Source organism: Rhinolophus hipposideros, assembly GCF_964194185.1.
Source record: "Rhinolophus hipposideros genome assembly, chromosome: 3".
Lineage (NCBI taxonomy): Eukaryota > Metazoa > Chordata > Mammalia > Chiroptera > Rhinolophidae > Rhinolophus > Rhinolophus hipposideros.
In genome coordinates, this window is record NC_138049.1 from 45,612,345 (window position 1) to 45,629,239 (window position 16,895).

Consider the following 16,895-nt stretch of genomic DNA (forward strand, 5'->3'; position numbering starts at 1 on the left):
TTATTACTTATTCAAAATCCACAACTGTAATTTTCAACTGAGCAAAAGTTTATTGTGTCGACTGTGTACTTAGCATAAGATCAGGACTCTTCTGAGGACTATACATAAAATACATGAAACTAGGAATTTATATATTTCAGTATAAACTCAACTAATGAATTTTATCCCACAGAATGTAAGAATTACAAAAATTTGAAGTATGGGAAATCCCATTAAGAATAGTAAAATAGATAACTATTTCTATGTGCAAATATCAGATAATTATGAGTACTTTGGTATCTGGTCATATCACAAAGTATGCACTTTTTAAGTAGTTTCCTCTTTAAATGACTTTCAAACTCTGAGATAATAAAAAGCATATGTTTATTTACGTCAGTCACAGTTTACAATCATTAAATCCTTATGAAAGTGAGGTAGACTAAAAGTGAAAATCATCATCATTTTAGATGAAAGGAACTAAATTATCTCTATCTTGGATAATTAAAAAATTAGAATATTTTATGAGTTTAACTATATATGACAATCGAATTCTTATCTACTCTGAATAGTGAAGTCCCAATACTGTTTATTTTGTTTCATACCTAAACGAAATGTGAAACTTTTCCCTTCACTTTACTATGTCTACAACCTATTTCATGTCTAGCATTACTTTCACTTAGCCTTAAAAATAATATAATCTTTTCCTAAGACATACAATATTTGAGGAGTTAATTAATCACTTCAATTTATTTAATTATTACTTTAATTTTCCAACAGATATTTTAAAGCTTTTTTTTTTTTTTTAAGAAAGCAGTTATGTGAAAAAAGTGTTGCAGTAATTTTAGCTTAGCTTTGTCCAAATAGGCTTCTATTGATGTCGATACTTTATCTACTGGGAATTATAATTATACTCAAGTAGTGTTTACTTTACCAACTCAGATTAATACTTCTACGCAAGGAGTTACATAGGAGTGATCCCTTCTTTCTTTGTTCTCATTTATTTTCCTTTCCATGCCCCTGCTGACCCACATAAAAGTCAGTAGAAACTCATTTGAATTTAGGTCTCCCATGTGAAGTAGAGTATTGCTTAAGTGGACAAGGCTGTAACCCCGAGTGTGAGACAGGGAGTATCAGCGTTTCCTAACATCAATACCTTTAGCAATTAAGGTGCGGAAGAACCAGTGCTAAAGGACCCTATTCCAGTTAAACATGTTTCTGTTCTGCATCTTCCACTGTGCAGCAAACTCTAATATATACACATATATGAGTACTCCGTGGGTGCCCAAAACATGTATATACACAACTTGTATTCATCTTTTGTTATCGGTATATATTGAGTATTACAATTTTAATACAGTTTTTTCCTTTCTTAAATGTGTATACTTTTTTTTGGCACCCTCTGTATTATATATTAGACCTCCAAATAAAGAAAAAGCTAGAAAGAAAAACAAAAACCAAAAGATATTTATAGACTCTGAAAATTCCTGGACATAAAGTATCAGTCACTGGATTTTCCTTCACCCCTGACAAGTTCCACAACCTCCCCTGAGCGGGTTTGCCAACAGGAGGTAAGAGAGGGGACAGGGAAATGTTGCTAAGTAACAAACACATGGGTAGAGTGTGGGGTGGGCCTATCAGATGATACAACCTTGACCCTTGTGCCGGTTTGCAATCCTTCCACAGTATAATGAAAGCACTGCAATATTTTATAGATACAGAGAGGCAAAGTGGAGAATTCCTGAACCTTAATTGTTAGTTTCCAAAGGTCAGGTAGTTTAACAATGATACAGTTACTTATACTTATGAATTTTTTTTGTCAGTCCTATTTTTTCCCCAGATCACTTTTAGATTTAGGTATCATCTTTATGAATTAATTCAATCATTCATTCATTCAACAACTATTCATTAAGTACCTATTTTGGCATTGTGTTGGGTCTTACGTATCAAAAGTGAGATTCTTATACTGATATTGTGAGGTTTCCATATGAAATTTGTTACAAAAATGAAAGTATAGAGATTAAAATCAGCAATTCCTTGGTTTCTTTGTTATTCTTGCATTTTAAAATGAGGCTAGAATGTGAGCTTTTATTTGATATGGCTATGGGTTACAAAACATATTTCCCAATTGTTAGGGAAGGTGGGAGGAAGTCTAAACATGTATAGCTAGCTACATAACACATATTAGAAACATTATGTTATAGAAGAATTTATCAGTTCTCTTTTAAACAAGAGGCTCTGTCTGACTTTTTACACATTTTATACACATTTTAAAAAGTCAACTATTGCCTAAAGTTAGCTGCACCTATTATTTACTTTTGCATATTCATGCCCTATTATATGTCTAGGATAGCTTTCTTTCTTTTTTTCCTGGAAAACTTAATATGCCTAAAATATATGAACACAGCCCTGCCAAAATTATAATTTTTTCCCCCTTCTTCTGCCTCCCCCCACTGGCCCATGTGGGATTGAACTGGCGACCGAACTGGTGACCTCAGCATTAGACACACGGCGCTCCAACCACCTGAGCCACCAGGCTGGCCCCCAAATTAAAATTTTTAATATTGCCTCTTCTTTATTCTTTCTCTTCTCTTTTTCTGGAACTCTGATTTAACACATGTAGACCCTTTTACTCTGTCTTCCATAGCTCACAATCTTCCTTTCACATTTGCTATGTATTATATCCGGGATAATTTCTTCAGATCTATTTTCCAACACACTCATTCAGTTTTCAGCTAAATATCTACTGATGCCTAACCCATCAATTAAAATTTTCACTTCAGCAATTACAGGCATACCTGTCTTGTGCTTCCCTTTATTGTACTTCACAGATATTGTGCTTTTTACAAATTAAAGGTAAGACCCTCCATCAGCAAAAAGATTACAGCTTGCTGAAGGCTTAGGTGATGGTTAGCATTTTTTGGCAATAAAGTATTTTTAATTAAGGAGAGTATTTTTTTAGGCATACAGTGTTATACACCTAATCGACTACAGTATAGTGTAAATATAACTTTTGTATGCACTAGGAAACCAAAAGTTCATGTGACTCATTTCATTGTGGTATTTGCTTTATTTCAGCGGCCTGGAACCAAACCTTCAATATCTCCTAAGTTATGCCTCTATATATTTCTTTTCTAGAGGTCTTATGTAGGTCCTTTGCAAACTTGGTCATTTTTTAACAGCCTTTGTTTCTTGCTCAAATTTTCAATCTCATCTTTCATTTCTTTGAAGATAGTAAACATATGTATTTTATATTCTCTATCTAATATCTGAAGTTTTTGTGATACTGCCTCTAATTTGTGGTACTTCATTTTCTAGACTAAAAGCTCATGGTTCCTTGATACATTATCTGTGGGAATTGTTTGAGGTCTGAGTTGAAGGGTGTTCTTCCAAAGAGGATTTTCTTTTGTTTATACTAGCTCTCTCGGGGTAACATCAACTTAGGACCAATTTAAAATAAATGTTCGGCATAAGGTGTTTGGACCACCTAGGCATTAAGAACTGTGAAGGGTGTGAGATTTTACCTTGCCACAGTTAGCCTGCCATAATTTCATGGATTTTGGCAGAAGACACACTACCCTGGGGCCAGAGACCAAGGATAGGTTATTACTCAACGCAATCGCAGTAGCCAGAGTGTCAGCATTTGTGTTCATTTCCCAAGTCCCACAAAATAATACAGATGGCATCTATACATGCAGTGGGTTGCATTACAGGAACGGAAGGCTGAACTGACAGAACACGGATATTTTATAATGGGCAGTAGGCATGCCTGCCTTTTAGAGAGAGAGAGAAAATTATGACTATCTTCCAAAGCTATAAGCAAATCTGCCCTCTGGTCCAGAGGGAGACATTATCGTTCTCTTCCAAGACTGCTTACTACATAAACCATTGAAAATATAGTCTAGAACAAAGACAGTGCCTCTGCTCACAAGATGTGCAAGAACTTAAAACTCATGAAGAATTGTCTCCTAACAATAGGCAGTTTGAAATGGTCATGAACCCATGCTTGTGTTTGCAAATTATTACAGCTCATCTAGAGCCAAGGTCAAGATAGATTAGTTTTCTTGCTGTCCGCTGGTGTAGGGCAGGAGTTTTGTTTGTTTATTTGATGAGGGTATAGACTTTTGTGTTCTAGTGTGTGTGTGTGTGGGGGGGGGTGGTATGTATGTGAGGATCTATTAGACTCCCTACCATGTCTTTAATGAAAATCAAGCAGCAATCATTCAATATTTGTCAAAGAGATGAAAAGTGATTCAGGACTTGTTTTGGGTTGTGCTCTCAAAAGGAAGGGAGTGAGGGAAGCTGGGTGGGGTAGGGGAAAAAGTTACGTCAGGTTATGGTCTCAGCTGGAGACTAGCTTCAGCATGATCCCGAGGGGAGATCTGGGGTAAGACTTGAACCAAAAAGGTACTTCCTGCCTTGAGGCAAGGGTACCAACCTTTTACACCACAATCTCAGCTGGTCATTGGCTCTGAGATGCCTCTGGGAGGGGTTAAGTATCTTCTTGGATGAAACAATTCCCTTCGTTAAGGGAAATTCCCTAGACTCTAGAGAAAGGACAACTGTGAACTTTTATCCACCAACATTCACAGCAGTTATGTGATGGGTACGTATACCTTAGGGAATATTGGTGGGTACAGTGACTTGGGTAGTGTCCCCCAAATTCATGTTTTTTCTAATTAAAGTTTATTGGGGTGACAATTGTTAGTAAAATTACATAGATTTCAGGTGTACAATTCTGTATTACATCATCTATAAATCCCATTGTGTGTTCACCACCCAGAGTCAGTTCTCCTTCCATCACCATATATTTGTTCCCCTTTCCCCTCATCTACTACCCTCTCCTCCCCTTACACTCTGGTAACCACTAAACTATTGTCTATGTCTATGAGTTTTTCTTTCTCATTTGTTTGTCTTGTTCTTTTGTTGTTTTTGGTTTATATACCACATATCAGTGAAATCATATGGTTCTCTGCTTTTTCTGTCTGACTTATTTCACTTAGCATTATAATCTCAAGATCCATCCATGTTGTCACAAATGGTCCTATTTCATCTTTTCTTACTGCTGAATAGTATTCCATTGTGTATATATATCACAAATTTTTTATCCATTCATCTATCGAAGGACATTTTGGTTGTTCAAATTCATGTTTAACTAGAACCTCAGATTGTGACCTTGTTTGAAATTAGGGTCTTTGTAGAGGTAATTAGTTAAGATGAGGTTCATGGGGTTCAGAACACACTACCCCAAAATATGGCAACTTTGCATACTGAATATTTTAGGCTGAAGGAGTTTGAGAAAACAGCAGAAGCAGGTCACTCTGACACGCACCCCAGCTCCTCCCCAGGTCATTATATGAAAGGTGCCTTCCTTATACCTGGAGGAAAGCAGTATGCTTATCTCTGTAGACAAAGGGATGCTGAGAAGAATGTGAACAAACAGGCCTTGCTAAGTTTTCCCCAGTGTACTACAGTTACCTCTTACTCTTTAACTTACCATATTCCTCCACAACTGTCCACTCTTCAACAAGGCTAGCATAAAAATACTCAGATCTAACTGTTGCTATGGGTCATCATTTCCTTATGAAGTTCTCCCGAGTCATGTGAAAGTTGTTTTCAGACCTACTAGAGACTCTAAGAGGGTCAAGGAAATCATTTTCCTCCCCTACAAGATTATACGAGATTATGGTAGGCCAATAACTAGTGTCCTCATTCGAGGAGAGCACACAGAGACACACACAGACAAGAAAACCATGTGAAGATGGAGGCAGAAATTGGAGTTATGTTGCCAAAAGCCAGGGAATACTTGCGGACAGCAGAAGCTGGAAGAACCATCTGTAAGAACAGGGACCTACTGATAACCTTGATTTCAGACTTCTAGCCTCCAGAACTGTGACAGAATACATTTCTGTTGTTTTAAGCCACCCAGTATGTGGCATTTTGTTACAGAAGTTCTAGGGAATTTATAAAGTGTGGCACTAGCTTTTTACCACAGCAGTTCTCAAAGTAAATTCCATGGACACCTGGACATTGCTAACACCTTTTATGGGTGTCTACAAGGTTAAAATTACTTTCATAATAATATTGAGATATTTTCCCCTCCCTTTTTTTCCAGCGTTGACATTTGCATTCCTTGTGCAAAAGAAATTAACAGTGGGTAAAATTGCTGGCGTCTCAGCATGTATGAGAGTGGCACCAAACTGTACCAGCAGTCATTGTATTCTTCACATCCACACACTCACAATAAAGAAAATGCCAGTTACACATAGGAATGTCCTCAATGAAGCAGAAAAATTATTAGCTTTGTTATCTTTATTAAATTTATTGGGGTGACATTGGTTAGTAAAATTATACAGGTTTCAAGTGTACATTTCTATAATGCATCATTAATATACTGCATTGTGCGTTCACCCTTCAGAGTCAGTTCTCCTTCCATCACCAAATATTTGACCCCTTTTACCCTCTATTAGCTTTATTAAATCTTGATCCTAGAGGACATATCTTCTTAGTATTCTGTGGGACAAGATGGGAAGTAAGCATAAAGCACTTCTTCTACATACTGATGGCTATCTTAAGGAAAAGCACTTGCGTAATCTTTGGAATTGTGAGCTGGAAGAGCCACTTTTTTCCCATAGACCATTCATTTTTACTTGAAAGAATGAAAACTATGTTTATTCAGACTGGGTATTTGGCATTTTCTTAGAAATGAATGAAGTGACACTGTTACTTCAAGGAAAAGAGTTCATGGTATTTTTGCCTACCTTAACAGTTAAGCTTTCAAGCGAAAATGAAGATTTTGAAAAATTTACCTGACACCATGAGCTTGGTGTCTTCCCAATGCTTACATTTTTCCTGATGAGATCTGTGGTGATATTAACAGATAAGATTTTTTTGGTAATTGAATGTGTCAACATTTGGAAGATCTGAATAATTATTTTCCAAATGTCTGATACATGGTATTACAAATGTGTAACTCCACAGTGGGGCTGATCAACCTACAAATAAGAATCCATTCAAAGTTCAAGATACATCAATGGATTTTTAGGTAACAGTATGAAACTTTATTGCTATTGGTTTCAGATTCTATGTTGTAACTATCCTTTAATAAATTACCACTTGCTGAGTTTTGATATAGTATCAGAGAATAATATCCTTATAATTATCTGAAAGGACTATTAAAATACCCCTCCCCTTTTTAACTATACCTTTTTAACTATACAGATGTTAGATTTTCTTCATAACAAAACATAATCAACCAAACAAAACAACCAAAACAACATATTGTAACAGAATGAATGAAGAAGTAGATAGGCAAATTTACCTGTATTCTATTAATCCAGATATAAAAATTTACAAATGTGTAAAACAATGAAATTCTTTGCACTAATTTTATTTTCGTTTTGGAAAATAGGTGTTTTTTTTTTTAATATAAGTAAGTTAGCAGGACAAGGGGCACCCAACCTAGTCTGGGGGAGGCAAGAAAAGACTTCCGAGAGGAGATGATCCTGAGCTGAGCCTTAAACCATGAGAAAACAACTTGGTAAATTTCTTCAATAAACCTCCTGACCTAGATTAGACTGTGGTAAGAGAAATTTTATCTCCATATTCAAATCTGACTTCCACATAGCTTATAAACTGGTTATGACTAAAGGCATAAGCATTAAAAATAGTCACGATTTTGCTTACTACTTCTATCACGTATGCACCGAACTTGATTTGCAAGATTTGCAGCTTAGTTCTCTTCATGACTAATCCATTGGAAACCGGGCACACCCACCTTTCCTTTTGACATGAACAAACTGTTGATTATTTCAATGTGGTTCTCTACCTGTGTCAAATGAACTCAGTTTTTTAATATTTAGTTCAAACTTTTCAAATTCCTTCCTGGTATGTGATTAGGCCTCATTCATTTCTGTGTGGTATCATTTATTTGATTTTTGCTTAAAATCTAGGGCAGGCTGCACTCTGGTGTCAGGGAACAATTTGTCCTCTGTTGGGGCTAAGAAGTTTAAAGAATGAAAGGATGACTGCAAAGTACTATTTGTGGATTTCAACTGTTTTCACTGTGTTTTTTGAAAACATAGTAAGCCAAAGAGATAAATAAAGTTGCTATGTAGTTCTGCTCCTCCTTAGAAGGAATTTGTTTTTTTTCTTCTCTGAATGAAAAAAAACAGAAAAAGTCCCTCAGCTCTCTTTGAAATAAGCATCTGCCTGATAGCGGGACTGGTCAAGCTACTTTGTTGTTGCTTTGTAGTGCACTATATTTACTGTACATTTGAGGACATCCTATATGTTCCTATACATGATCTACTAAAAAGTGACAATAAAAACAAAAACAAAACAAAAAGATCCTGTAATCTGTCTACAGAGAATATTAGGTTAATTTTTAAGGATCAGATTCATTCACCATGATTTTTTGTCATTAGAGAAATATAGCTAAAAGATGAAGAAGTGTTTTAATAACATTCTTGTAGTTAGACTCTCCTTTAAGAAAAATAAAAATAAAAAGTCCAGTCTGGGGATGCCAAAGATTCCATCTCATTCCCACTGAATGTGGTGCGGGGTGAGGCTAAGGAGCATTTTCTTCCCTTTCTCGGGATGGCCCATCATTCAGTGACAGAGTTTAAGTTTGGGCACTGAGTGAGTTGAATAGAGTCCCCCCAAAACTCATGTCCACCTGGAACCTAAGAGTGTAATCTTATTTGGAAATAAGGTCTTTGTAGATGTACACAAGTTATAACCATGTTATACTGAATTAGGGTGGGGCCTAAATCCAATATGACTGATATCCTTTTAAGAAAAGGGGAATTTGGACATAGAGAGTCTGACAATTAAGTTCACAAACTTGCCAGCGTGCACTTACACTGGCAGCACTGTACAAACAGCTTGGTAAGGTTTCACAACCTTGGTATGTCAGTGTCTCACAGTAGTGTCCATGTCAACATGTGGTGATGTCTTGATGAGTGGTGTTCAGTATTGTTATTGTGTGTTTTGGTATGCCATCACGAGAATGTCTGGGCTTGAATCACAGCAACAAACAAACGTTAAATTTCTTGTTAAACTTGGCAAGAGTGGAAGTGAAATCAGGGGCATGTTAGTCCAAGTTTATGGGGATAATGCCATGAAGGAAATGGCAGTGTACAAATGGATTAAATGTTTTTCTGAGGGGAGAGAACGTGTCACTGAGGAAGAGAGGTCAGGGTGGCCAGTAACGAGCAGAACTGACGAAAACATGGCAAAAATTTGTCGAACTGTGCGTCAAAACTGTTGGCTGACTGTGAGAAGAATAGCAGGCGAAGTAAACATCGATATAGAAAACAGGAAAATCTTAACTGAAAATCTTGGCATGAGAAAGGTGTGTGCAAAAGTGGTCCCGAAGGACCTCATTGATGAACAAAAGCAAAGGAGAGCTGAAGTTTGCCTTGATCTTTTGGAGAGGCAAGACGATGTTTTGGGCCATGTTATCACTGATGAGGAAACATGGGTGTACCAATATGACCCTGAAACAAAGCGTCAAAGTGCACAATAGAAGTCAGCCAATTCTCCATGACCAAAAAATTTCCATCATTCCAAAAGAAGACTCAAAACAATGTTGCTAACCTTTTTTGACATCAGAGGGATTATTCATTATGAATTTGTACCAACTGGACAGTTAACCAAGTTTACTATTTGGAAGTGCTGAAGAGGCTGCATGAAAATGTTAGACAAAAACGACCTGAACTTTTCGCCAACAATTCATGGCTCTTACATTACGACAATGCACCGGCACTGTCTGTGAGGGAGTTTTTAGCCAGTAAACAAATAACTGTATTGGAACACCCTCCCTACTCACCTGATCTGGCCCCCAATGACTTCTTTCTTTACCCGAAGATAAAGGAAATATTGAAAGGAAGACATTTTGATGACATTCAGGACATCAAGGGTAATACGATGACAGCTCTGATGGCCATTCCAGAAAAAGAGTTCCAAAATTGCTTTGAAGGGTGGACTAGGCGCTGGTGTGGGTGCATAGCTTCCCAAGGGGAGTACTTCGAAAGTGACCGTAGTGATATTCAACAATGAGGTGTGTAGCACTTTTTCTAGGATGAGTTTGTAAACTTAATTGTCAAACCTTGTAGTCACAGAGGGAAGAGGGACAAACGAAGAGAGAGGCAGAGATTGAAATTATGCTATCACATGTCAAGGAATGCCAAGGAAGCCACCAGAAGCTACGAGCGGCACGGAACAATTCTCCTTCTGAGTCCCCAGAAGGAACCAACCTTGTCTACTCTTGATGTCAGTCTTCTGGCCTTCACAACTGTGAATCAATTCCTGTTGTTTTAAGCACGCAATTTGTGGTAATTTTCTACCACAGCCCTAGGACACTGCTCCAGGCATCAAGCTCTTCCTATACCCTGTCTGCAGCAGGTGGCCATCTCTCCCTGAGTCTGCACTCAGTCAGGCAGAGGTCTGACTCTTAATCCCATTCTTCTTCTTCCGCTTCCCTGACACGGACTCTGTACTGAAGAGACCAGAATCTGTTTCCCCAACAGCCTTTGAGCTTAGGTCATCCTTGTGAAAAAGGGCTTCATCCTCAGACTTTTAATCAACGTTTAAACAGTCTGAATATACTTCCTAGAAAAGTAACAGGAATTTATATGGCAGTTAATGCTCTGAAATTTGATTGGCCAGAGAACTGGTACTGGTTGAGTGGAAAGAGCAAAGGAAGGAAGGCCTCTTATACACACTGAGACAATGAACATTGTAGGGGCAGTGGCGTCTGTACCTTCTCTGTATTCCGTAAGCCCTGTGATCCCGCAATGCACTGAGAAGGGGGAAAGAATAAGTGATATAAACCAAATAGGAAGAAAAAGAAAGTAGAAGTAGTATTTCTAAAGTAGAGTTTAAGACAAAGAGAACGTCCCAGAGTCTCAGTGGGATCGTTTGTTCTTGATAAATGCCACTAACCATACTTGGCAGTGCAGTCTTTGTCCTCTAGAGACCTGGGGTTAAATCCTGTCTCTGACTAACTGTTACTGTGACTACCTATACAGACATTATCCTCCTGGAGTCTCAGTTTTCTCATCTGTGAAATGAAGATAATATATACCTTCTTCATAGGATGTTTGTAAAGATCATATTAGCTAATTTATATAAAATGCTTAGGATTCAACAAACGTTAGCTCTTACTCTCACTCTTTACTTGCCAACCCCCCCCCCAAACTATCATTCTTTCCTTAATGGCCCCTACCCTTACCCCCATTGCTTTTCTTCTCTGCATTTGATCATGCTTCCCATTTCATACAGCCAAGATATTTTTATTATAATGAGGTGAGGAATCTCAGTTTTTCAATTCCTTTTTCTTCATGCGTACCCAATCTTACTCTCCCCCCCCCACCCTCTGAAAAAGCTCTTCCCCTCTTTCTGTATGAAGCTACCTATATTTGGATCATGTCCTCTTGGAGCTCCATATTTCAGCCCCAATACTTCCTATGGTTTCACTTTTTCTTTCTCCATCAGCTCTTCTCCCTCAATATATGAAAAGTTCCTTCCTCCTATTAAAAAACAAAACAAAACAAAACAATGAAACGAAAATCTGAACCTGTCTTGCTCAGGGTAACCACAATCCTATCTATCTGTCTCCTCCCTTTCTTATCTAAACTTTTATTTTTTTTGCATTTAAATTTTATTTACATTTCATGGATCAAAAAGGTATACAGTACAAATTCTCTCTCCTACCCCTAATTTGCAAGCAATAGTTCCCTTCCTTGAGCAGTTTCTTGTGCTCTTTTTAGAGGTAAGTATATGCATATATACGCAAATATGTATTATTTTCTTTTGTATAAAAATGTTAGCATATTATAGGCAGTCTTCTCATTCTTACTTTTTCTCACTTGAAAATATATCTTGGAGGTCTTTTCATATCAGTACCTAAACAATTTCCTCATTGTTTGGGTCTTCTGAAAAGTAGATGCTAAGATGGAATTAGATAGGAAAGAGACTTACTGGAGGAAATGCCTGTGAGGGAGAAAAAGAAGGGGAAAAAAGGAGGTAGCTGTTGGAGCTGTCAGATTATGGTACTGATCTGACTGACCCCTGTGAAGGGGAGAAGGAAGAAAGAAGGTTGGATAGGCAGTGACTCAGCCTGCAACATGGTTCTAAGAAAGACTCAGATGGGTTTAAGCCTGAGGAGTCTTTAAAGCAAAGTCATTCCCATCAGAGTACTCCCACCCACATCTGGCAGGAATGGACCTGCCTTAGGATCCTGCTCTGCTCAGTCATAGGCTGGGAGTAGCCATGGGGAGTGTGGGAGATTCAGACCTTAGCAGCTGGGGCCTCCCTGCAGGGAGGAGAGCTGACAGGCATGTTTTATAGCCTTCACTTTATTTTTAGGGATGCATAATGATTCATTGATGGATGTGCCATAATTTATTTATCCAGTCCCCCTTCAATGAACATTTCTGTTGTTTCCAGTCCTTTCCTATCATAAACAATCCTCAGTGAGTAACCTTGAATTATATCATCTTGCACATATGGGGAATACCACAGATTGGGCACCTGGGGAAGCAGATCCTGAGATGGATATTGACATGTAATCAGTGTATTAGAGAGTGTTAATAAACTGAACAATACCTTTGGAAGGGAAAGGAAGAAAGCAGGATGGGGGAGATTGAGAAGTTGGTCTGCAATGTATTCTCAGAGATGACCTCAGTCAACACTGTAGGGAGTTCTGAAGATAGGATGATCCATCAGATTTGTCCTGAAGTGCGGGGAGCAGTCTGGGCCTTTATATCTCTCCATTGATCAGCCATTGGATAGAGGTTGCTTTAGGAAAATGCCTCGATCTAGGTGAGGTGGTGGCTCTTCAGCCAAGGCAATTCCTAAAAAGGACTGATAGCTATCTGTAGCAGCACTCCCAGCAGCTTGGGAGGCAGTGAGAGGGCGGTGATGAGGGATACATCCCTTAATCCTGAAGGGGGATCTGGAAGGCACATCACAACTTCTACCACAGGAATATAATCATAGGATACTACTATGTAATTTTGATGGATGTTGCCAAGATCAAAATCTAATGTATGAGGTCTGACAATTAAGTTCGCGAACTCATTCTTAAAAAAGTGCTCCATACCTCATTGCTGAATATCACTATGGTCACCTTCGAAGTACTCCGCTTCGAAGCTATGCATTGACACCAGCACCTAGTCCACCCTTCAAAGCAATTTTGGAACTCATTTTGGAATTGCCATCAGAGCTGTAGTCGTTATTACCCTTGATGTCCTGAATGTCACCAAAATGTCTTCCTTTCAATATTTCCTTTATCTTTGGGTAAAGAAAGAAATCATTGGGGGCCAGAGCAGGTGAGTAGGGAGGGTGTTCCAATACAGTTATTTGTTTACTGGCTAAAAACCCCCTCACAGACACTGCTGTATAAGTTGGTCATTGTCATGATGCAAGAGCCATGAATTGTTGGCAAAAAGTTCAGGTCGTTTTCGTCTAACTTTTTCACGCAGCCTTTTCAGCTTTTCCAAATAGTAGACTTGGTTAACTGTTTGTCCAGCTGGTACAAATTCATAATGAATAATCCCTCTTATGTCAAAAAAAGGTTAGCAACATAATTGCAACAAGTTTGCAAACTTGTCAGACCTTGAATAACTTGGTATATATTTTGCGAATACTTCCACAGGCAATGTAGGAGAGTGTCTGTTTCCCATTTCCTTGATAATACAGGATGTGGTCACATTTTTTGATTTTTTTAGTTAAGATTTTCATAGCCTATATTTGTTTTTTTACTAACACATTAGTTCATTTCCATTTACTCCCAAGTACATATTCATTAAGACCTGGCACTGCAATTTACTACCTGTCTCAGTTTGTTCATATGTAAAACAGGAATAATAATACATCAGATCTTCTAGGGATATTTTGAGGATTTAATGAATGTAAAACCTCCTATTTAAAAATAGCAACCAACCAAAAAATATTCTCCACACCCCACCATCATACACTGATGATTTCCAAATCTATACATTTAGGTAAGACTTGTTATTGACATGTAAAAATGTTCATTTGCGTGTTATTTCTATCTTGATGCCCCACAGGTACTTCAAATTCAATATGTTCAAGCCAAACTCATCATCACTCTCTTAAAAATTGCTTCTATTCCTTTATTTTTCTATCTTATGTTAAAGTAAAAAACCTCGAAGTCATTTTGGATTATTTTATTTCCCTTAATCCTACATTTAATTAATCACCAGGTCCTGTTGAATTTGATTCATAAATATTTCTGGTATCTGCCCTTTTTCCATAATCAGCATTGCCACTCTACAGTTGAGATCTTTGTATTTTACAAGTATTAATTAATGCAACAGTTTTTTTTTTACTGTACTTACCTGCCTCCAATCTACCCCAAACACTATTGTCCGAAGGATTTTTTTTTAAATACACAAAACTGACTGCATTACTCCTTAGCTCAAAAGTCTTTAATGACTTCCTAGTGCCTACAATATGATGAAATCTAAAACTTCTGCTTGACATATGTGGCTCTTCACAATTTGCACTCTACATATCTGTCCAGTCTCTTCTTAGCCATCCTTTCCCCCTGCCTTAATCTGTAATATTAAAGTTAGTTGCATTTCTCAGAATATATCATGTTCTCTCATGGTATATATATGTGCTGGTTCTGCCTGAAATAATTCCCTGCTCCCCACTTCTCCACTTGTCCTCCAAATAAGGTTCTTTAAATTTTGGCTCAAACCTACCTCCTTTGTGAAGCCTAACCTCAGTACTCTCGCAGTCCTCCTATTCTTCCATTGCTCATAGAACTTATAGTTTATTTTTGTTCATATGTTTATTTCCTCAATAGATTTTAGTTCCCTGAAGGAAGAAGACCATTTTTTTTTATCATGTATTTCCAGCACTTACCATAGTTCCTGGAAAAGAGAAACGCATATACTTCGTAATTGACTTCAAGATCTGAGGAGGTTTCCCAGGAAACTTACTGTTGTAATAAATAAACGATCCTCCCACCTCTTCCCTCTAGTTTCCCAGGTTTTCTCAAACCTTGCAGACAAGTCACTACTCACTTTCCTTAAAACTTCAGGTAGAATTGACCATTTCCTCCGTTGTGTTCCCGCTGAATGTAGTATATAAATCCTATCGTAGCACCAATCATGTTTAAGATTGTATCCCAAGCATCTGACACTGTATGTCTGCAATAATGAATCAATGTTCACCTTGATAAAAGGGAGTTTTTTAAATATTCTAGGAGAACATCACCATTATGTATACACCGTAAAAAACTTTTACAGTCCAACACGAATGATTGTTTTTAAAACACTATATCCTTCTAGCCCTTTAATTGTCCTTAGACAGATGGGCAAAGCTTGGCTAAGGGGAATCGCATATACTAGGGGGAGACCATGACTAGAGGGCCAAGAAAAGGATGATTGGCTGTTAGGGACCAGAAGTTGTTTGTCCTCAGACCGATGCTAGAACTAGGAAACCGCTGAATGTTCAGCTTTTGAAATACGGTTTTTGCATCGTCAAGTAAAAAGATTAACCTATCAGAAGGAACGGAGCACACTCAATTACCAATCAAGAACGGGAAAGAAGCCAAAGCCTGGGGATACCCACGCACCAACGAGGACGTCATTCTCTAGTCTCCGCCAATGAACGATTGGACGAGGGGCGGGGCAAGATGAGGACCAATTGCCACAAAAAACAATCTGCAGTACAACTGTCCTAACAACAGTCCTCACCTCGCAAACCACTGGAGCAGACTCTTGAGCAAGGCGCTTGTTAAATACGTTCCACTTTTCTCCCCCGGGGACAATTATAGTGAAGTACTTTCCTCACACCAGAACAAGGGCCTTTTTTCCACCAGCTCCCTCAAACTCGCAGAAACCACACAGCAACTTTGCACTTTCTACCTTCACAGGAACTGGCAGTCCAGCACTACCTGAGGGGGGGGGGAGATGCTCAGTGCGCAGGCGTGCATGCTTTGTGGGGGCGAGGCTATAGCAACCCAAGGCAACCTGGGAGCTGTATTTCTTTCGCAGGTGTAACTCAACTGCTCCTCGTGTCTTCGGAACTACAGGTCCCAGGAGCCTCCGCGACCTCGGGGCGGGAGGGTTGGTTCGTTAATGAGCTCGAGGAAGCCGCGGTGCGGCCCACCAGGTTCCAAAACAAGGAAATGAAGGGGGGAGGCGGGACTGGGGGTGTCTGCGGGAGCCGCCGCCGCCGCCGCCGCGGAGGAGGAGGAGGTGGTGGAGGAGGTGGCTGCTGCGGCCGCCGAGGAGTCCCTTGCTGAAGGCGGACCACGGGGCGGCGGGCGACGCGCGCGCGCGCGCCCGAGAGGCGGCTGTTGGAGAAGTGGAGCGGCGGTCGCGGGGGGAGGAGGAGGAGGAGGGACTGAGCGGCAGCGGCCCCCGCGTCCCGGTGCCTCTATGGGGGAAGCAGACAATGGATTATGATTTCAAGGCGAAGCTGGCGGCGGAACGGGAGCGGGTGGAGGATTTGTTTGAGTACGAAGGGTGCAAAGTGGGACGCGGCACCTACGGGCACGTCTACAAGGCGAGGCGGAAAGATGGGTAAGAGCCGGGGCGGGGGAGTAGGCTCGCTTCGGTCCTCGCCCTGCCCGCCACCGCGCGGGATGGGTGGGTCGCAGCCCGGCCGGGCCGTGCCCGCGGGGCGAGGCGAAGGCGGCTGCGGGGCGGCGTCCCGGGTCGGACTCTGAGGGACGCGGGGTCTGCCCGTCCCCTGCGTGGCCCCGGCGCGCCCCTCGAACTCCCGCGGCGCAGCCTAGTCGGGGGGCGTCGGTGCCCTGGCGGGGGGCGCGCTCCGAGCTGGGACCCGGCTTGGCGGTGGAGTTTGTGCGGTCTGGATCCCGGGGAGACGCGGAGGCGGAGAGCGCCGCCGAGGAGTTGCCGCTCCGGCCCGGG

The 16,895-nt window shown here is 40.0% G+C and overlaps 1 protein-coding gene across 6 annotated transcripts in view; it reads left to right on the forward strand.

The window, feature by feature from the left end:
• The first annotated feature begins 16,027 nt into the window (after window positions 1-16,027).
• Window positions 16,028-16,895, forward strand: part of CDK19 (cyclin dependent kinase 19) — a 129,028-nt gene continuing 128,160 nt past the window's right edge. For 2 of the 6 annotated variants that reach the window (XM_081033193.1, XM_081033195.1), the window contains exon 1: window positions 16,205-16,544. Coding sequence is in view for 3 of the 6 variants with exons in the window: in XM_081033190.1 (XP_080889316.1) it covers window positions 16,417-16,544 (128 nt within the window). In the remaining 3 variants the exon portion in view is untranslated. Of the gene's footprint in view, window positions 16,052-16,125; window positions 16,545-16,895 lie in introns of those variants that run through there. The other 4 variants (XM_081033194.1, XM_081033190.1, XM_081033192.1 and 1 more) reach the window with 4 other exon arrangements.